The 23,565-nt window shown below is 34.2% G+C and overlaps 1 protein-coding gene and 1 long non-coding RNA gene across 3 annotated transcripts in view; one reads left to right on the top strand and one right to left on the bottom strand.

Moving 5' to 3' along the window:
• The window catches only part of tcerg1l (transcription elongation regulator 1 like), a 195,548-nt gene that overhangs the window by 163,132 nt on the left and 8,851 nt on the right, over positions 1 to 23,565 (top strand). Inside the window, exons 8-10 of one of the 2 annotated variants that reach the window (XM_087276894.1) lie at positions 6,879 to 6,961; positions 18,184 to 18,272; positions 23,070 to 23,215. In XM_087276894.1, coding sequence (XP_087133020.1) covers positions 6,879 to 6,961; positions 18,184 to 18,272; positions 23,070 to 23,215 — 318 coding nt within the window. Of the gene's footprint in view, positions 1 to 6,878; positions 7,434 to 7,706; positions 10,299 to 18,183; positions 18,273 to 23,069; positions 23,216 to 23,565 lie in introns of those variants that run through there. The other variant, XR_015504493.1, reaches the window with a different exon arrangement.
• Positions 1 to 23,565, bottom strand: part of LOC147834568 (uncharacterized) — a 110,061-nt gene that overhangs the window by 35,225 nt on the left and 51,271 nt on the right. The gene's annotated exons all lie outside the window — the stretch shown is intronic.

Genomic DNA, 23,565 nt, shown 5'->3' on the forward strand with positions numbered 1-23,565 from the left:
AAGTAAGAAAGCGCTTGTTTGTTTGTTTTTACTTGAAGCCCTAACACTTTGTAAGTTTGAATATACCGTTTTTATAAAATCTGTTAAAGAAATATTTTTGAACATATAAAGTAAATAAACAATTGTGTATTTATGCCTCTATCGAATGAAATTATTAGGCTAGGCAAATTGATCTTATGGAATTGATCTAACAAAAGACTGCAATCTCTGATTTAGGAAGAATAACGTTACAATTATTAAAACACATTAATCTATACAAGTCTATACACATGAAATAAAGCATTCACAAAGCTGTAACGCTATCTTAAGAAACCCCTGTTCAAGGGCACATAAGCACATGAGTATATATATGAGCTATTCTGTGTAAATGTCAACCTTGCCATAAAAAAAAAAAAAAAGTTTTCACCAAAATACGGAAACCGTTTCTAAGTTTTTTGTGTAAGCAAGTATTTTACAGTACTTTAGAAATACTTAAAATGCATCTGTCAATGTTTTCAAATGATTCTATTTGATTTACCAAAGTCACACAAGTGGCAGTTTACATCTGTCACATCCATAACAAAGAGATGTCACATCCAAAACGACACTTTTTCCTCAGAAATGTGAAAATATTACATAAAATAAAACCAATCATTTTTGTTTTATAGTGAGCCAAGTCTTATCCTTTTGATTAGCATTGTTTCTTTTGGGTTGTGCAGTTTAATTCACAGAATTTCTACAAAGTATGTTGTACACTGTAAACCCACAGACTTTTTTTTTGTTGCATCCATAATGCATGTTTATTTCCTCATTTAAAGTACAAAACATGTTTACAGATGGATATGTATCTGCTCCCTTAACTCTGTGGTCAGTAGTTCTGTAAAATATAAACACAAGTTTCAATATAATGTTAAAATATGCTTTCCATGTGAGTTTATGTTTTGAGATTTTACTGCAAATGTCACATCCATTACGCTGGAATTGCTCATATATATATATATATATATATATATATATATATATATATATATATATATATATATATATATATATATATATATATATAATTTGCTAACTAATAACCCCATGTGAAACTGAATCAGAGTCTCATTTCGGAGTCTGCTACTGTCCACCGGAGGTTGCATTTCGGTCATGGAGGCATGCTTTCAGAGCCTTTCTTGACCAAATAAGTGAAGTACGCTGTTTTCCACCAAGGCAACCTGAAGTGCTGAAATATATTTGGCTAAACTGACATTGGGCAGGTTAAAATTACCAAGACAAAGACAGCATTCCAGCATTTAATGTACATTTTCAAATCAGAATATCTGACTTGAGCCTTGTTTTTCTGATAAACAAGAATGTTCACTTAGCATGTTTCTTAAAGGTCTGCAAACATATTATGGTATTTTTATGCTTTAAAAGAGTCAAAAACTTGCATACAGCACATTTAACCATAAGAGGCTACTTTTTCTTTTTTTTTTAAATAATACAAAATAACATTCTTAAAAAAACTTTAACACTGAATTCATGATCAGATCTTTTTTTTAAATGCATTTAGTAAAGTTTTCATGATTGCTCAGTCACCCATGCTTTCCTTTTTTTGTCTGTGAAACACAAAAGTTTGAAGTAAGCCGTACTCACACTAGGTACAGTTGCCTCGAACCGAGCCAAAGCACGCTTGTCCCCCCTCCCGTCTCCTCCGATGGCCCGCGCTCACACCACAAACGGGCCTCGGCAGTGACAAGCGCTCTCACTCGGCAGCACAGTGGACATTTCTCTAGTTATATCAATTCAGTTGTTTGTTATGCAGTGACATGCAGTCAAATATTTCGCCAAACAGTCCTTAGGGATGCGGTGACACGCAGTCAGATATTCGCCGAACAGATCTGCCACTTTTGGGGCTCATAAACTATTATAAAGCAGGAATGAGGAGGTCTCCTGAAGGCGTGCAGCTGTCGTGCAATGAGAGGTTTGCGTCGTTAATAAACTACAGCAGTTTGCGGTCACTGAACAGTAAGAATGATTAATAAATCCATATGAAACAGCCCCTTAAAAGTCACGTCTCGCTTTCAGTTTCGGGCTTTGTCGCTTTTTGCACTCGCACACAATCGTACCGTGTCAAAGCCCAAGTGAACCGCGCTCAGGCACACCTCTTCCAACTGAGCAAGGGCCGGCCAAGTGAACCGTGCTTGAGCCCGATTCAGCGCACTCACACTTCTCAAACGATCCGGGAAACGGGCCTGGGCACGGTACGGACGGCATAGTGCGAGTAGGCCCATAAAGTTTAAGTTCAGGCTGTTTGTTCTTATCCTTTAATTGAAAGACTTGTTTTACACAGCCAAGTCTTCTGACGTCATCACTGGTTTTATGTTGGAGAAATGTTCAAATGCAGCTCATTATTCACTCTCTCTCTCTTTTTATTTCAAAGCATATACATATTTTGAATTAACCACTTGTATTTGCTGTGAGAAGTAATTGTTGGCATGCCTTGTATGCGACTTTACACTATTTGCGAGATCAAGACAACCTTTAATGAAGCCCATTCACACCTCTGAGCAGACGCCGTTTCTTTCTAGCATTCCTTTGTTGTCTTATCCTGAGCTGCAGAATTCAGTATGCAGCCTGTTTGAGTTTAATTTCATGCGGGACAAAAGATCAAGCAGCGCGTTTGATTTTCACTCCACCTTATGCTTGCCACATCTAATTTCATACTTTTCCATGGAGATAAAGTGAAAATTATTTTTGGGGCCAGACTGAGTAGAGTGCATTCAAACTCTCTGAAGTGACTGACGGTGTAGTGTATAATGGTTTATAATATTACTGACAGTCTCTGTGTTGTTTTCTTATTGATTTGCCTGCCTGCCGTTAGCTGGCTGTTGTAATAAGATTTTAGCCTTATCAATTGGTGTTCAAAATGTATTTGATGACTTTTTGATTTTGCCTGTAATGTAATTTTTCTTTTCAACATTATTGATTTTTTCAATGTTCTGTCAATATTCATTGAAGAGCAAATAGAATTTCATTGTTCATACTCAATGGAGAACATTGTGCTTTTGTGCACACCACCACTGGGGTAAATTCATATCATTTTTTGTCTTGTTATATTGTTTATTGAATTACTGTTTTTGAAAGAAGGCTCATATGCTCAATAGTGCTACGAAGTAAAAACAAAGTAAAAATGTAATATGTTTTTTACATCTATAATATTGTAAAAAAAATCATTATTAAGTATCATTATTTCAGTCTTTGGTGTCACATGATTATTAATGATTATCTGATTATCAGAAATAATTCAAAAATACTGGAGCTTAAAAGCAAGGGTGGGTAGAGTATCCAAAATCTATACTCAAGTAAGAGTACAAGTACTTGCGGAAATTTGTACACAAGTGAAAGTAACTTAAAGTATCTTAAAAGTTACTCGAGTAAAAAAGTAATTGATGAAACAAAATATTCAAGTAAATAGGTAGTGGTTACTTTTTTTTTTTCTCAAATGTTTCACAACTGATGTTTAACAGAGCAAAGACTTTTTTTTACATATTTTCTATGATATATTTTTTTTCTTCTGGTGAAAGTCTTTGTTTTATTTCAACTAAAATCAAACCAGTTTTTATTGTTTAAACACATATACACACACACACACAGACATACATACATATATATATATATATATATATATATATATATATATATATATATATATATATATATATATATATATATATATATTTATTTATTAGGGATGTAACGGTATCAGAATTTCACGGTACGGTAATACCTCGGTATGAATGTCACGGTACGGTATTTATTGAATCATTTACAGGAAAAACAAAACTTATGAAAATACTCCAAAAAAGTGCCAAAAGTGTCAATGACATACAAATTAGTCATCTATCTGTAAGCTTTGAAACAGGAACTTCAATTTTAATAACAAAAAAATATTAAACCATGTAAAAAAAATAAAGTTTCAATTTAGTATTGTTGAAAACTCATCACATTCAACATTTAATCACTCACTCACTTAGATAGGGATGGGTTTAAAGGAAAATTATCATAGAACTATAATCTGGTAAAAGCTGGTATCTCTGGGTATTTACAATGTCCCCTGCAACAGAAAAAACCCTCTCATTTGGGACTGAGGTTTCTGGGACAGAGATATGACTTGTCCCAGGTTGACAGCAGTGGGTAACGTTGTGCATTGTCTTTCCCCCACTTGAGAGGACAAGCCATAAGTGAGATAGAGGTCTCTTTGCGGTACAAGTCAATGTCTGCATCAATCTGAACAGTGTGCTGTGTTTCTGCAGTCCCCATGACTGCTATTAGTCGTATTCCCCAACTTGCAGGCACGTGCACACATAGGGCTCAACCTGTGCAGTGCACATGCCCTTTTTAGTCTTGGATAGAAAATGCCCTTCCAAAACGATCAAAAGTGCCCCCGCGACGCGACACAACCTCCGTCCAGCCCTTCAGTAGGTGCGCGACAACATCGCTCTTGAGTATGCGCGCTCAACCCCCCCTCGGCGCTTTACAATACGCGCGCGACAACACAGCTGATCAGAACTCGCGCGACAACACCACTATTCAGTACGCGCGCGGCGACAACACCCGCTTTAGGTTCAATCATTTAGCGACAACAGACCGCAAAGGATTATGGCCACGCCTGGGCTGATGGGAAATGTAGTTTCAGCTACCTCCCGTTCGCTTCATTCGCCTGAGCAAATTTTCTCAGAAGACCTATAGTTTTACCGAGTCATGCGACTTCGGTAATATCGAAAAAAATTTATATTGCAGTATGATGGTATTTACAATACCGTTACATCCCTAAAATATATTGATTGTCTACAGAACAAACCATCATTAATGATTTGCTTATTTACCCTTACTTGCCTAATCTATTTAAGTCTTTAAATGTCACTTTAAGCTGAAAACTAGTATCTTGAAAAAAAATCTAGTCAAATATTATGGAGCTAATAATATGCCAAAACAATCTGAATTTGAAGTGTGTTAATTTGAATTATTGACAACTGTAATTTAATAAATCAGAAATTTTATGTGCCGTTTAAATTGTTTAAATTTGAATTTCACAACTTGAATATTGAACATCCGAAATGTAAGACAGCTGAATTTTTCAAGGCAATTATTATTATTTTTTTTTAATAGAGGTATTAACTTCAGATTTTTTGTGTTCTGAATTCAAAGACTGCAGATATCCAGTTTGTAAATGTACAGTTTAAAATTTTCAAGATGAAGAAATTCAGATTGTGAAATTCAGACTGCGCAGAACGTATGGCTGTTTTTCATTTCCAAGAACGGATTTGCATTTTTTGGAAACCAGTCAAACTGAGAATCACTCACCTCTGCTTGACTGATAGTTATGGATAAATTACAGGGTGCGAATTACGAGGGTAAGAGGGTTGTGGGGGTCTCGAAATAGGTAAAAATAATTTTTTTTTTATCTACATATAGCCTAATGTAAAGCTAAATAAAAGTGTGTATTTTAATTTTTAGTATAGGGAAGGCTGCTTTCGGTTTCGGGACACATAAAACAAACATTATGTTGAAAACTCATCAAGTGGCTTTCCCTGTACACCATTCACAATAATATAGACTTTTAAACACCTCGTATGCTGTTACCGTTTGAAACAAAGTTAAGCACTTAACAAATGAGGTTAACAAGAAATCTTTGAGCAAGTCATGAGTCACTTAATTCATTTATAAATAAGCCGATTCGAACAAATCTGAATAAACAATTCAATGACAAAGATAAAGATTTGGCGCCACCTATTGGACATTTCAGTTTTAATGTATTTTAGCAAAAAATAATGCAATATTTATAAATATATGGAAAAATCTGACCATTCAAATAAATATAAACGTTACGTTTAATAAAATTAATAACGTTAAATATGACAGATGTGAATAGATGAGATTTAAAAGAGGCAGCATTTCAGTGTTGATAATGGGCTTTGGCCAAACATACCATTAAATTTTTTCTTAAAATACTATACTCTATGCTATGCTGTACTATGGAATATTGTAACAAATAGCATCTTATATAATTTGATGAAGTGTGTGCATGCAAATATGTCATTTACCACAGTTGTAAAATGCTGGAACAGTTTAAAAACGCACCTGGAAAGAGCTTGAAAAGTCCTTAAATGTGACTTTGATAAAGGTGTAAGAGCCCTGTGTCTGCTGAAATAACCCATCAGAGGTTACAGTATAGGTCAGAATCAGCTATTTCTCCTTCAAAACACCAAAACATAAATAAAATTGATTAACCAATGAGATGTAACCAGACCACCAGGAGGAAACCCACACCAACACACTGAGAGAACATGCAAACTTCACACAGTAATGCCAGCTGACCCAGCCAAAACTCAAACCAGTGACCTTCTTGCCGTGAGGTTACAGTGCTAACCACTGAGTCACCTTGCAGCGTATTAATTTACACTATTATCAATAGAAATGCCAAACAAAAGCATTTTCACTATTGAACTCTGAAGACTGAGGAATGTCAATCGAGCATTGAAGAATACTGTCATTTACACATATGAGCATACCTATAATTGAACACATATATTCTTATATGCAAATGAAGGCACCAGTCTTTCCTTAACGATTGCTCAAGTGTAAACAGAAGACACGGTAATATCGCTCTCAACATAAACTGATTTGCAGTGCGTTCGTTATGAGATTTTGTTGATTAATTTCAATGCCACAGCAGTTTGATTAATAGATGAACATTTGAATGTTTAATTAGAATTCCTGCAATCAACTTAGAGGAGATTGTCTTTTACTCTTTGTATTTACTATTGATGAAGCGCTCACTGTTGGAGGGAACAATGTGTGTTTGAAAAGGGGCATCAGGGGGATAACCAAGCGTTTATCTCTGTCCTCAGATAAGATGCTGGAATTAAAGAAGCCATCCTGCACAAACGCCTTGGTGCTCCACCGCAATCCAAACCCAGAGGCTAAAGCTGAGGTCTGTCATTTTTCTCACTCTCATTAGATTTATACATGCTATTCTAAAACTGTTGCTCTTATAATATTTGAATGATTCCTTGTTTAGGTTTGAATGTTTCATCTTTCTTTATTTCCATTGCATTTTATACACTCGGTACAGGGTGGTACAAATAATGCTCCTTAAGGAACAGCTTTGCACCTTTGTAAAAGTTATACCTTATATGGTACAGAAAATACCTCTTGATACTGTTCTGTACCTGTTATGCTACAATTGAAGTGGAGGTACACAGTTGTTCTCATAAAAAAGCAACACAAATGTTGGACAACTCTTTATTACAATATCTATGAAAATAAATAGTGATTTTATAAATAATTTCCATATTAAAAAATGAATCATCATTTACAAGACTATAGCCCCTTTCACACAGTGATACCGGTAAATATCCGGAAAATTTCCGGAACTACTTTACCGGTATAATCAAAAAAGCGCTGTTCACACAGGCGAGGAAGTTATGGAATTTTTCCGGAAAAGAGCATTCACACATCCATCGCAAAATGCCGGTAAATTCTGACATCATTAACCAGAAATGACCTCTAAAAGGCTGCGCTTGTGTTTGTAAACATTTGACTACATCACAAACTCTTCCGATGGATCAGTATTGAGTACAACTCTAATGAAAACATAGGGAAACACTTTCGCATGTCGAGATGTTCATGATATGTGTGTGTGCTGGCGCTATGGGCGCTCACGGGCACACGCAAAGCTTGAAGGTAAACAAACAACGGATTATCATAAACATTTTATCGATAATTATTTACACAGCATTAAGAAGGAACATAGAAACATTATCTGACTAACATCTAGCAGCTAAAGGTGTCTGGAAAAAATATTCAAAGGCTTTTATTCTCATAAACCGCGCGCACGTGAATGCGTCTGACTGTTGTGATTGGCTAAAGCAGGTGTCTCACGTCAGCCCGTTCTAGACGTGGACGCGCTTATTACGGCAATCTTCCTTCTGTGTTCACACAGCGCAGCATTCCGGCAAATTACCGGTAATGTTACAACTTCTCTTTCCGGAAAATAGCCAGAACGAATTTACCGGTATTTTCAAAAAGGGCCTGTTCACACATACAACCTTTCCGGAAAATTGCCGGTAATTTTCCGGAAAGGTCTGTATGTGTGAAAGGGGTTTATGTTTAAAGAAACTCATAAACATTCATTATTAAGTTATATTATCTAATAATACAAAACCACTGGTAAAACAAAACTATAGATATTGTAAACTAAACATTTAAGGCATTTTTAATAAACATTTAGTAAGCATTTTCTGATAAATACATTTTTATTAGTGACACTTTTTGGCGTTTGCTTTCCACTATTGGCACATGAGCTGGCAAAAATCCTGCATATGCAAAGTGTTCATACAGACATTTTAGTATTGTAAAACTTATCAGACATTGTGCATAACTCGTCACAGTACTTTTGCAAAATTTTGTTTCTATTTTAAAATTAAGTAAAATAAATTAACCTTTAAGTGATTGCAGAGTTATTGTGTGAACATTGGAGAAAATATTGTACATGGGAGAGTGTGCATGGTTTCCGCTACATTCATTCTTCCATGGCTGGGCAACACACTAAAACTGATCCTGCCACGGCTACATTACAGCTTTTCATTCAAAACATTCAGTCCTGTTTTTTTTTTTTTTTTTTTAAAGCAGGTTATAATCGCACCAAAACGTATTAAAAGGTAAGTTAATTATAACAACGCAAACTTTTGTGTAACCGTAGTAGTGCTGTGCGCTATTTGTTTAACCTTTTTAGGGTTACTTGCTGACTGACAGGTGTGGGATGCTTGAGGCCAGCAAACATGACGTATAGCCATTTCACTTTACTTCAGGACGCATTAATACCGCTCTATAGGTCTATTGGAGACGTTCATAAATATTTCTAGCAAATCTAATAAATGTTGGAGACATACTCGTTACATAAATGCACTAAATCGCACTTTTTTTATTTATTTATATAAATTTATTTGAGGGGGCGTGCAAGAAGTTTTGTGCACGAGCAGAGGAAATCGTTGCGCAAGCAAAGAGATTCGCATGCTCGTAGGCTTTTACATAAATGCGTTCTCGACTTGTAATACTGCGCTCATGACAGTTGTCATTGAAATAACGCCACAGGTAGTTGGTAGATCTGTGTAAAAAAACGCCTGCCGCCACAGCTGGAAAAAATCCTAGAGGAAACACTGATGGGTTTCTGTAACATTTATGTTAAAGCAATTTTATTCTTTATTGTAAATGGAAAAGGTGCATTTACACAAAGAGAAACTTGTTTAAAAATACATTTTTATATTTACTGAAAATAAATTGACACATTTTGGATGAATCAAAATGCCTGTGATTAGTTCTCGAAGTAAAACATTTGACAGTGTTAAGGTACAAAGTGTCTAGTCACTGTAGTACACTCCCAGAAAAAAAAAGGTACACGGTGATACAAATAATGCTCCTTAAGGAACAGTTTGTACCTGTGTAAAAGTTAAAGCTACAGAAAAGACCTATGATAATGCTTTGATATTTTTATAGTACAACTGAAATGAAGGTACACAATTGTTCTCATAAAAAGGTACAAAAGTGAACATCTCCTTTATTACAATATGAAAATAAATATTACTGGAAAGGCAAAGTGATTTTAGGAATATTTCCAAATCAAAACAAGAATTATCATTTAAAAGCATATGTTTAAAGAAACCCATAAACAGTAATTCATAAGTCCTAAAATACAAAACAGCTGATAAACAAAACTATAGGTATTGTAAACTGAACATTTAAAGCATTTTTAATATACATTTAGTAATCATTTTCTGAAAAATACAGTTTAATTATTGATATCCGCATCTTTTAGTGCTTTCCTCTAAACGCACATGAGCTGCAAAAGTCCTGCATATGCAAAGTGTTCATGCAGACATTTTAGTATTGTAAAACTAATCAAACATTGTGTATATCTCATTACAATACTTTTGCATAAATCTGTTATTTCAAAATTAAGTAAATTAATTAAGTGATTACAAAGGTATTGTGTGAAACAAGGTACATTTTGGTTTGCCATGGTACAAATCATGTCCTTAAAGGTACAAACTGCAATAGTACAAATGTGTTTCTTTGTCTCAAGGTATAATTCTGTTCCATAAAAAGCTACTGGCCCAGTGACAAGGGTTTGTACCTTCTTTGGTACAACACTGTACCATTTAATCTGAGAGTGTATAATGTGGATTGTGCCAAAGAAGAGAGATGAAGTAAATAAAAATGCATAAGAATATTTCAGTTTGCCAAACATTCCAGCAAATCGGGTAAACTGTAACAAATAAATAAAAATAAAAATAAAAAAAAATGTCTGTAAATTAGAAGTTTTTTGTATTTATTCAGTCATGTCTTTATTTTTTCTCTTTTATTCATGCGTTTGAATTGCAATAGGCTACCTTGATCTTTCTTCCAACAACTTTTAACCTTGAAAAGTAATTCTTTTATGAACATTCTTAATAGTTAAAGTGATATATTGTCTGGGCTGGTATTGTATATTATGCTACAGTAACCTTGTATTAAACTGCCAGTTTTCTGTTATTTTACAGACACATTCCTCTATATTGTTTCTTATACATTATATTACTTCAAACCACTAAAAAGTCAATAAAAGTCTCTGTTAAACTGTAGAGTTTAATCATCAACATCAAAAGTCGACAGAGCAGAGATCAAGCTCCTATAATGCAATTTACAAACATAAATAAATGGAAAATACTTGTGGATTACAAAACTGTTAATTAACAGATATTAACAGTGAGTAATATCTTAATTCTATTAACAGTGTAATTCTAGTTCAATTAAAACTGATTCAGTTTAGTTTAGTTTAATGGTAGAATGCTAAGTAGTACTAATTAGTTTTTACTAAATTAGTTTTAGTTCAATAAAATATACATTGCTCCCTTTTCTTTGAAAGCATCTGAAAAGTTTGATAAAAGGATCTCAGGCTGTTTCTCAATTTCAAGAACTCAAGTTGATCTTTTGCAGTTCAAACCAAGCATCAGAATGGGGAAGAAAAGTGGTTTAAATGACTTTGAACGTGGCATGGTTGTTGGTGCCAGATTGGCTGTTTAGAGTATTTCAGAAACTGCTGATCTACTGGCACAACCCTCTCTAGAAAAACATACAAGCTCCACAAGAATTCCAACTGACCCAGCCGGAGCTCAAACTAGCGGCCTTCTTGCTGTGAGGCGACAGCACTACCCACTGTGTCACCACATTTAACCATGGTCAATAATAAAGCCAATATATTTCATTCATCCATTTTCCTTCAAGGGACACCACAGCAGAATGAACCGCCAACTATTCCAGCATATATTTTACGCAGCGGATGCCCTTTCTTCACACACTCATACACTATGACCAATTTAGTTTATCCAATTTACATATAGCGCATGTGTTTGGATTATGGGGGAAACCGGAGCACCCGGAGGCAACCCACACCAACAAATTAACAAGCCATACATTTCAGCATGTGCATCAAAAAACTCTGTGATTTTGTTTTAACAGATCATGTGATAACAAAAATGAGCGTCATGTGATGCCTTTAATGGAAAAACCAGTGGAGTGATCACATCGTAAAACATCTCAAAAGTTGTTTTGGTCCTTCTAAAATACCTCAGCCAAAGTCTGTCAACACAGTGGTTTAGTATTTATAAATAAACTGCATAAACAATACTACATAAACAAACACTGCAAGAAAAAACTGCATAAACAAACAATACTTCATAAATAATAATAATAATAATAATAATAATAATAATAATAATTATTATTATTATTATTATTATTATTATTATTATTATTATTATTATTATTATCATCATCATCCTTATCGCTTTTATTATTATTTATTATTATTATCATCATCATCATAAATATCATCATCATCATCATCACCATCATGATCATCATCATCATGATCATCATCATTATTATTATTATTATTATTGTTGTTGTTATTATTATTATTAATCATCATATTATTATTATAAAAATTATTATTATTAATCATTATTATTATCTTTATTATATGATCATTATTATTAATATCATAATCATCATTCATCATCATTATTAATACTTTTATTTTCATCATCATCGTCATCATCATCATCTTCATAATTATCATCATATTTACTATTATCATAATAATAATAATAATAATAATAATTATTATTATTATTATTATTATTATCCATCATCATTATCATCAATATCATGATCTTCATTATTCATCATCATCATCATCATCATTATTATTAATATCATCATAATCATCATTATTCATCATCATTTTTATTATCATCATCATCATCATCATCATTTTTATTATTATTATTATTACTGTTATCATAATCATTATTCTTATTATCATCATTATCTTCATCATTATTATTATCATCATCATCATCATCATCATTATTATTAGTATTACTGTTATCATCATCCTTATTCTTATTATCATCATCATCATCATAATGTTTTAGTATTACTATCATCATCATCATCATTTATTATTCTTATTTTCATCATCATCATCATGATCATCATTTTAGTACTGTTATCATCATCATCATCATTATTCTTATTTTCATCATCATCATCATCATTATTCTTATTATTATTATCATCATCAACATCATCATCATAATCATCATAATGTTTTAATATTACTGTTATCATCATCATCATTTATTATTCTTATTTTCATCATCATCATCATCATCATCATCATCATTTTAGTACTGTTATCATCATCATCATTATTCTTATTTTCATCATCATCATCATCATCATCATCATCATCATCTCATTACTGTTATCATCATCATCATTATTATTATAATCATCATTATTATAATTATCATTATTATTTTATTATTATTACTACTACTACTACTACTACTATTATTATTATTATTACCCCCAGAATAGTCTAGAGCAGTCAAAGAGCATCTCATGCCTCCAAAGCTACCGCATGTTCATTGCGTGTCGCCTTCTGTGGTGCAAGTCATTTATAATATAAGAAAAAAAGGCCCACAGTAGCTTCTCCTGTTGCATATTTTTTACATATATACATATACATATTTTTTACATATACACATATACATATATTTTATATTACTATAAAAAATTATATATATATATATATATATATATATATATATATATATATATATATATATATATATATATATATATAAATAATTATTTTTTTTTAGTTTACTATTATTTATAGTGTGGTGCCAGTTTATTTGGAAGTGACAATTTTGTCCTCTTTGAATGAAAATAGAACTTCATTCACACATGTTTATTGCGCACAAGTCTCACATCTTTGAATGGAAACATATCTAGTGACAACTCGTTTCAGGCATAATTGCTTCCTTCTTTTGGGAGACAATAACTCCACTTGTTATATGAATATATCTTGGCAGACCTTTCATATTCACAAATAGCTGCTTTAAAAAACATATCACATGCAGCATAATTGCCATTGCTATTCAAGTCATTTCTTTGTCAGATCTCGGTCCTCATGAAAATTGTTTTGGATTGTCTTAGAGGGAAAAGAAATATCGAACTGATTTGTGGAAAAGGTCACACTGTGGGCACAATCAGATCTGAAGTCCAATTAAGATTGAGTTAATAATCGCTTTTGTTGAAGAGCGCTGTACCACAGTGTCCCCATAGGTGACGGCTTTTAAAATCTTCTCAGCCAGATTAATTAACGAAATTCCCCCAGAACGGTAATGCGTTTGACCGTAAAGCGTGTGCAAGGCTGCTGCTCAACAGTATGTGGAGAATCAGTAATCTGCATCGCTCGGTCATGCAGGAACTGGGTAATTGGATGTTTTTTTGAGTGCGTGCTCAAGGCCGAACACATCTAGACCATTTATCGGGTTGATAATCAACACTATATTTTATTATTAGCCTTGTAACCCATGTTTGGGGTGAGATAATTGGAGGTTCGCTATGCCAGCATGATTACAGAGTAAAAAAAAAAACAAAACATGCAAAACCTTATTACGACACAGTCTACTGAGTGAAGTGATCTGCATATACTCACCGGCCACTTTATTAGGTACACCTGTTCAACTGCTTATTAAAGGAAATTTCTAATTAGCCAATAACAAGGCAGCAACTCGGTGCATTTAGGCATGTAGACATTGTCTAGTCGATCTGCTGCAGTTCAAAGCAAGCATCAAAATGGGGGAGAAAGGTGATTTAAGTGACTGGATGTGGTTGTTTGTGCCAGACGGCTGGTCTGAGTATTTCAGAAACTGCTGATCTACCTCACACGAACAAACATACACGTTTTTTTGTAAATGACACAGTATTTAACATGACTATATTTTACTGTTGGACAGTTATGCAGTGTTACTGTAATTTTAAGCTCCATTAAAGTTGCTGTACACTTTACAATAAAGATATACCATACTAGTGGCTGCAGGTGTACGTAACATTAGATCGCTAGGCAACCATCAACCGTTTTTTAGAGGATGATCAGCTGACAAAACATTGCTGCAACTCTGATACAAGTTTTTTAATGGAGGAAATTAAAAAGCACTGCAGTGTTTGCCTGATATAATTAGTCTACCGAAATGTGAGCTCACGACACTCTGAAAAGTTAAGATGTTTTCAGCTAAGTGGGCCTGGAAGGCTTGAGCATGTCACACTTGCACGTGGACAGATGTGATATGTGGAAGGCCCCAGCAGATGATCCTCTTCTTGCACAGGCATGCTGGATTCACCTGATTTGTTGACCAAGGGGTTGCTGATGGGTTGATTGTACTCAAGTGACCATGTAATCAACAGAATAAGGTCATTTTTCAAAATAAAAGATTTTTCAAAATAAAAGACAATATTAAATAAGATATTAAATAAAACAGACACAAATAATGATTTCTTGTGCAGCCTGGTACCAACTGATCCATTGAACAGTTTTGTGTTCCTATTTCAGTTGACCAAAATAGAATTGGTTTGGAAGTAAACCAAAACTGCCAAGTGTGAACTGGTTTTATCCAACTCACAAAACATATGGACTGTCAGTGTTGACAAGATTTTAAAACTTACCTTTATTTAATCTCTTAAAATACATTCATGAGCCACCAGACTTCAAATAATGCCTTTTTTAAACATTCTGTTTTACTCTGTGTTACATTATGCAGTAAAACATATTGTGCATTCTGTTTCATGCTAACTTTAAAGGTGCCAATAGAGTTCTTCCACATTGTGACATATATAGGGAGACTATATATATATATATATATATATATATATATATATATATATATATATATATATATATATATATATATATATATATATATATATATATATATATTTCGATTTTATGGTGAAAGTACTGCAAAAGTACGCCTCTTGTCCCAGACCTGATCACTGATCAAATTCTGAATTCTTAACATTGAATTAAAAGATAGCAATAGACTTCTCTTGCACATTGTGATACATATTTGAGTGAAACAGGAACATACACAAAAAGTAAAAACAAAGATTTTGATTGGATGGGTGTTATTTACTATTAGAGGATCTCAACAGGTTGCCCTGCCCCTACAAAAATAAAAACATCAAATCAACGAATTTTTTTTTTTATTATTTTAATTAAAGATTATATAAATGAAAAAAGTGCGCATATACATAATTTATAATAAATGCTGCAATATTTATAGAAGAAAAACAAAAGACGAAAAAGATTTTGTGATTTCATGCTGAACAGTTAGCTTTGCATCACCCTGTGTTAATGAGCATTTTGAAGTATTACAGTACATGAGAAACGAGTGATAGAAACTCAGAATTTTAAATAAAAATCCTTTATTTCACAAAAAAAAGAAAAAAAGGTTTGTGAAAAAGGATTCCTGGGAATAATTGAGATTGAATCAATAGAGATGGAAACACATGTTGAATAAACTCCATGTCCATCGTCTCCATCGTGCTTGCCTACTATTGTTATTGCTCGTTTACTTTTGGTTACTAAGTTACCAATTCCAACACCACTCACTCTTACAGGTCCCGTGAAATTAAAATAACATCTTTAGATATCAGTACTCTAGTTTTAAGGATGTCCAAAACAGTGACAAAATTTAAATTTCAAAGCTTGCAGTGTCATATCCACCTAAATTGATAAACAAATTACTTCACGTCACCTCATACTTAAGTTTCTCATAAATTCTTGACCAATTAAATGCTCTCTAGTATCTGACATGCCCAGCCCCCTTTAAAGTCTTTGTAAATTGCTTTCCATTTGATGTGTTCGAGCTCAACCATTGTCACTGGTAGAGCTGGGATTAAACGAAACCCTATTGGCTGTTTTATTAAAGGGGAGGGGCTACTTTATGTCCCGCCCTTTCTTCACATAGACCAGGGATCAACAAACTTGTTCCTGGAGGGCCATTGTCCTGCAGATTTTAGCTCCAACCCTAATCAAACACACCTAAACAAGCTAATCAAGGTCTTAGGTATACTTGAAACATCCAGGCTGGGGTTGAGGCAAGTTGGAGCTAAACCCTGCAGGGACACCAGCCTTCAAGGACCTATATTGTTGACCCCTGACCTATGTGTTTATCTATGTCAGGGGTCACCAATCTCGGTCCTGGAGGGCCACACAATTCTTATAGACAATTCTTGAGAATTCATTGGGACAACTTAATTTTTTTCATGTTAAATCGACAAATTAGTTAAAAGTGTTTGATTTGTATTGGGACAACATGAATTAATTGTGTGGAACCCTACATTTTCTAAAGTGTATGCTGTGTAGGGTTGTAACGGTATGAAATTTTTACGGTATGATAATCGTCTAAAACAATACCACGGTTTGACGGTTTCGCGGTATACGGTATGTTACAAATGTTACAAAATAATAGAACAGTGAAGCAAATTTGACTTTTTCCAAATAATAAATTTTCAGTTACTATAAACATCACCACTTACAAAGAACAAATTAAAAAATAAGAAAATAATAAATAATGTGTCAAAGTCCAAATAAAGTCCAAATAAACATGGTGCAAATCCTCAGTAAAAAAATAGATATAAATATTTACTATCCTATAAATATTTACATAACGAAACTAGATTCAATATGGAACATCTTTAGGTTTTTGTGCCAGCATGGATATGGTTGTCTGTGGATATGGATTTGGATATGGTTGTCAAACAGCTGCACCTTCATTTGCGTCTTTTGAAAACAGCAAGAGCAGCAGTTCGTCTTTGCTGTGTCACTGTTTTGTCATGTTTCTGTGCTGCTGTGCATGCAAAAGTACTTAGTATGAGAATCATTTCATGCAAAACTTTTTTTTGCGTTTTATTTAGCCGCGCATAAATGTATGCCTATCTCTCATTCCGTGTTGTTCAAAAAGCTCAGTGTTGGTCCACAAACAAAAGCGAAACCTGTGCTTATTGGTTGTGATATAGCGAGTTTGAACCAATCTGGGCATGGAGGGGGGACAATGCATCAATGTATCATGTCTGGTTTGTCCGGAGACACAGTGACGAGCGTTTCTTTGTCAAATCAGCGTTGTCAAATTTTGATGACGTAACTGCACTGATTCCGGAGCCTCTGAAAGTCCGCAAATGTTATGTTATACAGCACTGGAAAGCTGAGATTCTCTTCTTTATGCCAATATTTGAATTGTATGAATCGGATCAGCGGATCAAAAGTTATTAAACATTTAAGAGCAATACTTATTTTTAGCCGCGGGCGGCTGTCTCGGTCTTTAAGGGTTAAAACCGTTGATATGCAATTCTTCATGGTATGATAATCGTGCACGTTCAAATCGTGGTAGACCGTCATACCGGTATATTGTTACAACCCTAATGCTGTGTTGTGACTATTGCGTATGATCACATTGTAATGTCAATGCTGAAACGATATATTGTGCAGCTCTACTTAGCTTGATGGAAATGCACCTATTTCTCATTTGGGATTTTTTTTTCTTTCTTCTTCGCACACTTTGAAAACATTCACTACACGTTAGGATGAAAAACTCCCTAGGGTGTAAGCATCCCTCGTCCTAGACCTGTTCACATTCTGAATACTGGATGAAGACTTACAAAGCCATTTGGGCCACTCAGACAACATCACATGCACTTTTATGTCACGCTGACATATCTTTTCTGTTTATGTGTGTGTGTGTGTGTGTGTGTTCCCAGGATGAGCCTTTCAAAGTCAGCATGGACGAGGACATTTTGCCCAAAGACAAGCGGCCAGTTGCATCCACACCTATACCTGGATCACCATGGTAACCACCAGTATTATTAACGCGTATATATAAATGCATACAGCTCACCATCAATCCAATGCATAGCTAACAAATGACTTTCTCTGCATGCAAGATAATAACCAATCAATTGTGCTCTCGTAATGTGTGTCGACCTACACTTTAAAATGCCACAATTGTAAATGCAGCATTTTTCTCCAGTATTCTGAAATGCTTCAATAGGTATTTTGTTGTTATATGGTGATATAAAGATGCTTGTTTTATCGCTTCTCGTGCCGTCATAAATGTCAGCAGCTTTAGCACCGTTTAAATGATGCATGCCGCTTTAGAAGTGCTTGATGACAGTAATACATGCTTGAATAAAATACGTGGCAAACCTCCAGCGCTAAACAGATGCAGTGACACCCGATTGAAAAAAAAAAAAACAGCATTTGGACAATGTGTTATGCAAGACTTCCATTTCGCTCTGCCAAAGCAGTGTGGGCTTTCCTTCTCAGCAAACAAACACACAAACATACACGCAGAGACATTTTTGAAGCCCAGCAGGCGTCATGGCTTATCGCTTTCAGCTTTTGTTGACACACACGAACCGGCTTCACTCTTTAATTTCGGCATTTAACGTGTGCTTGATGACACCAGCTTTACAGAACTGGTGCTGTTGTGCGATTATCCTGATATGGAGGATGGTTCCATTCCTATAAAAGCCTTTTTTTTTTTTTTTTTAGAATGTAGACAGATCAGATCTTTTTAGGGTTTATGCTTAAAAGAAATTAAATGGAGAGCACATTGAGGTAGTGGATTAAGTCTCTAGCTTTTCCGGTTTATGCTCATATTAAAGGTTTAGACTATATCTAGATTATTAAGATGTAATTATATACAGTTGTAGTCAGAATTATTAGCCCCCCTTGAATTTATTTTTCTTTTTTAAATATTTCCTAAATGATGTTTAACAGAGCAAGGAAATTTTCACAGTATGTCTGATATTTTTTTTCTTCTGGAGAAAGTCTTATTTGTTTTATTTTGGCTAGAATAACACCATTTTAAGGACATAATTTTTAGCCCCTATAAGCTATATAATTTCGATTTATTAATTCGATTTATTATTTCGAATTATATTATTTTCGAGTTTACAGAACAAACCATCGTCATACAATAACTTGACTAATTACCCTAACCTGCCTAGTTAACCTTATTAACCTAGTTAAGCCTTTAAATGTCACTTTAAGCAGTAAAGTGTCTTGATAAATATCTAGTAAAATATTATTTACTGTCATCATGGCAAAGATAAAATTAATCAGTTATTAGAAATGAGTTATTAAAACTTTGTGTAGAAATGTGTTGAAAAAAATCTGCTCTCTAATGAACAGAAATTGGGTAGAAAAAAATAAGCAGGGGGCTAATAATTCAGGGGGGCTAATAATTCTGACTTCAACTGTAAATCACAGAAAACTAAATATCATAACGTCATATTTTCCAATACCACACAGCCCTATCCCCTACTGAGACTGTTATATAAACATAAGAAATTGATGATGAAATGTATTGCCTATGTCATGTTATGTCCATGTATTCCGTGATAAGAAGCTATATTGATTACTGTGACAGGCTTACACAAGATTTTTGATTTATTAGACTCTGATTCATTTGTGCAAGGTGCAATTGTAAATGTTCATTTTCTTTACACAATAACCAACACAGTATATACAGTTCATGCTGAAATACAAAGATATCTTAAAAAAATAAAAATAAATATTATTAAAATATATGGTCACACTAGTTTACTCTGTTTTGATTTTCTATTAGGAACTGGTGCATGTTTGAAAATCATTCTGCATAGATTGCACAGTATGTATTTCTTTTTTTTTTCTTTTTTTTTGCTATTAACAAAAACATAAAATCTTCAAAACGTCATCAATAAAATGTAATTTTAGTGAGTGATATTTTTCAAATGAAGTTCATGCTTAATTGATGCTTCATTAGTTTCATCTATTTGGGTCACACTTCATATTAAGTGACCTTAACTAATATGTACTTACACTGAAATTATTATTTTTTTTCAATGTACAGTACTTATTGTGTAAATACATGCTGTTACACTGAACTTATGCTTGATTAAATACCTGCATGTAATTACATCTGCAATTTTTTTTGTAATTGCATTCATAATTACACTGTTGATCATACCTTACACCTTAACCTAAACCTATCCATAACAACAAACCTGTCCTTAACCCTACCAGAACCCCACCTCAGGAGCACCAGAAGTGTTCTGCAATACATTATGAACTCATTAAGCACATTGTATTTATATTCTGATGCAACTACTTAGTAGTTAAGGCCACTTAATTTAAAATAATAAACAAATTTGTTTAATTTCTACTTTTTGTCAGGATATACTGCCATGTCACATAGAGAAGTCAAATAGTTTTGACCTAGAAACAGTATATCAGTATCAGTATCAGTATTAAAATAAAAGTATTTTAGCATGAAAAACACACACAATAATATTGGAGCAATGAAATGCTCCTGGCTCTAAATTTAATTTTGTAGCTTTTGTTTTTATGTGAAGGTTGAATGGACATGATTTAGAAATTCAAGAATCCCTGTGGTACTATAGAATTGACAAATGTAGCATGTGACTAGCACCGACAATATGTTTGCGATATGAATAACTGCATTCGGGCAGAGCGAATGCTCCGTTTCAAAGATTTTTTAATATCATTGGGTCAGTTTTACGGTACAGGAAGGCACTGCCGATCTCCCTGATGCGATGGGGTAGCAAAATGAAATGTCAAGATTGGTTTGTCATGGTTGGCATGAGGTTGTATCAAATTACCTCACAGACTAGTGCAGAATCCATGAATACTTTATCTGACATGCCTTCAATGGGTCTAAAATTATCACCGGAAGGTATGAATATCTAGTGCGGAACGTTGGAGAAATTGGTCAGTTCTGGATTTATGGCAGAAAACTAAAAATGTATAATAGGCTTGTAGATGCTCGAAGCTGGATATATTGTAGATTTATACGTTTTAAAATCTCTAGGAATGTGAGGTGGGAAAAAAATACAGCAGGATTGAATCAAATGACCAAATTCAGCCCATCTGCTCTTAGCGATTCCCAGCTGCCATGTGCGACCTAGAATCCCCTCACTAGGTTACACTACAAAGATGATTTCTTAGTCAGCTTGTGAGAATACTATAACCCTGAATCAGAAAAAGCTGGGACAGTATGGAAACCCAAATAAAAAAAACAAAGTAGCGATTTCTAAATTGACTTTGACGTGTGTGTCATTGCAGACATAAATATATACACATTATTTACAGTGTCCCTAATGACTTTTATTGTTTTATTTTTAACAAAATAAACACATATTCCAATTTGGGTTCTTGGAACACATTTCAAAACAGTGGGAACAGTAAAGCATTACCACTTTGTCATGTTGCCATTCCTTTTCCTAACACTTAAAAGATGTTTAGGGACTGAAAACACCAAGTGATGAAGTGTGTGTGTATTTTTGTCCTGTTTATCCTGCAAACAAATCTTAAGGTGGGCAACAGTATGAGTTTGCATTGTTACGTTTTGCACTTCAAAATGTGTCACACATTCTCTATTGAAGACAGGTCAGGACTGTAGGACGGCCAGTCAAGTACCTGTATTGTGCTCCCAAATCTCAGTGTAGTTTTCAGCATTAACGATGCCATCACAAAAGTGCAAGCTACCTTTGTCAAGGGCACTGACACAAACCCATACCATGACAGACCCTGGCTTTTGGCTTCTCAGTAATTCTGTAACCAATGGGAGTCGAGAAACAACGAAGTTGAGAACCCAAAATGCAGTTTTATTAAGAATTATCAAGCATGCAACAGTCAAAACAGGAACAAACGGTATCATGGGGGCATTCCAAAAGCTTAGTTGAGGTCAGAGGCAAATAGTTTGGTACAGGTGGCAAAACAACATAAACAAGGAAACAAGGCAAGGGCCAACCAACACAGAACGATTAAACAACGATACACTTTGTAATGTTACAGCAAATAAGACTCAGCAATGTGTGTGAGAATGTGAGATCATTATCATTAGTCCTTACAAGCTTCAGCAGTGTCTGCAACCACTGAACTGTTGTGCAGTTCAGTGGCAAAATTGTAGTTCGGGTGATGAATGTCCTCCATCCATCTAAAAATGCTAGATCACTGGTGACAGTGACAATTTAATTTTTTATCCCAGATTACAGATTTTTAAATCGATTTATCTTGGCCAACTATTTTCTTTTGGTCAAATAAAAATATTAATTGCAAACATTTTACACTTATGTAATGTAATGTAATGTGTGGAGAATGTGGTTTTGCATTGTCTTGTTGAAATATGCACTGGCGTCCCTGGAAAAGAAGGCAGCATATTGTGCTCAAAAATCTCTGTGTACTTTTCAGCATTAATAGTGGCATCAGAGAAGTGCCAGCTACCTTTGTCAAGGGTATTGACAACTCCATACCATGACAGACCCTGGCATTTGCTTACTAGCCCTAAACTGCTCCTGTCCAAACTTCTATTGGAATGTGTTGCAGGTCTGAATGACAGTAAAGGATGTATATTTACATATGAAATGAAGTTAACCAGACCAAACATGAAATCTGTTGAGTTCATATTGTCTGCAATGAAATACAAGTCAAAGTAAACTTGAAAAACACTACTTACCACTTTATTTTTTGCATTTTCCATACTGTCCCAAGTTTCTCTGATTTGGTGTTGTACAAAAAATGCTGTTGGATCGTGTTCATGTGAATGAGTCTGAATAGAATCATTCTCTTCTTTTTTTTCTAGGTGTGTGGTGTGGACGGGTGACGACAGGGTGTTTTTCTTTAATCCCACAATGCATTTGTCAGTATGGGAGAAACCAGTGGATCTGAAAGACCGTGGAGACCTCAATCGAATCATTGAGGACCCGCCGCATAAACGCAAGAAAGATGGTGAGACTCCATTCAGGCAAAACGTAACACTTTTAGATTGAATTTAGGAAGAATAGAGCACAGATTGGTATGCAGGCCGTGTGTTTTCTGACCTACTTAATGGCAAATGTATTTAGAAATGAAATCCAAATAGCACAAAGTTAAATCGTTTACACTCTTTATATAACTGAATTTCATGTTAATAATTTTTAGAAAAATCACATGCATAAACTGTTGTGGAAAATGATTTTAAAACAAGTGATACATTTTAAATATTTTTAAACATCATTTCTAATTTAGTCTTTTTTTTAAAAAAGCAAAGCTACATTTTCAGCATATTTTCTCCAGTCTTTTAATTCTTTTCTTCAGTC

The sequence above is a fragment of the Danio rerio genome, chromosome 12, assembly GCF_052040795.2.
Source record: "Danio rerio strain M-AB ecotype USA chromosome 12, GRCz13ab, whole genome shotgun sequence".
Lineage (NCBI taxonomy): Eukaryota > Metazoa > Chordata > Actinopteri > Cypriniformes > Danionidae > Danio > Danio rerio.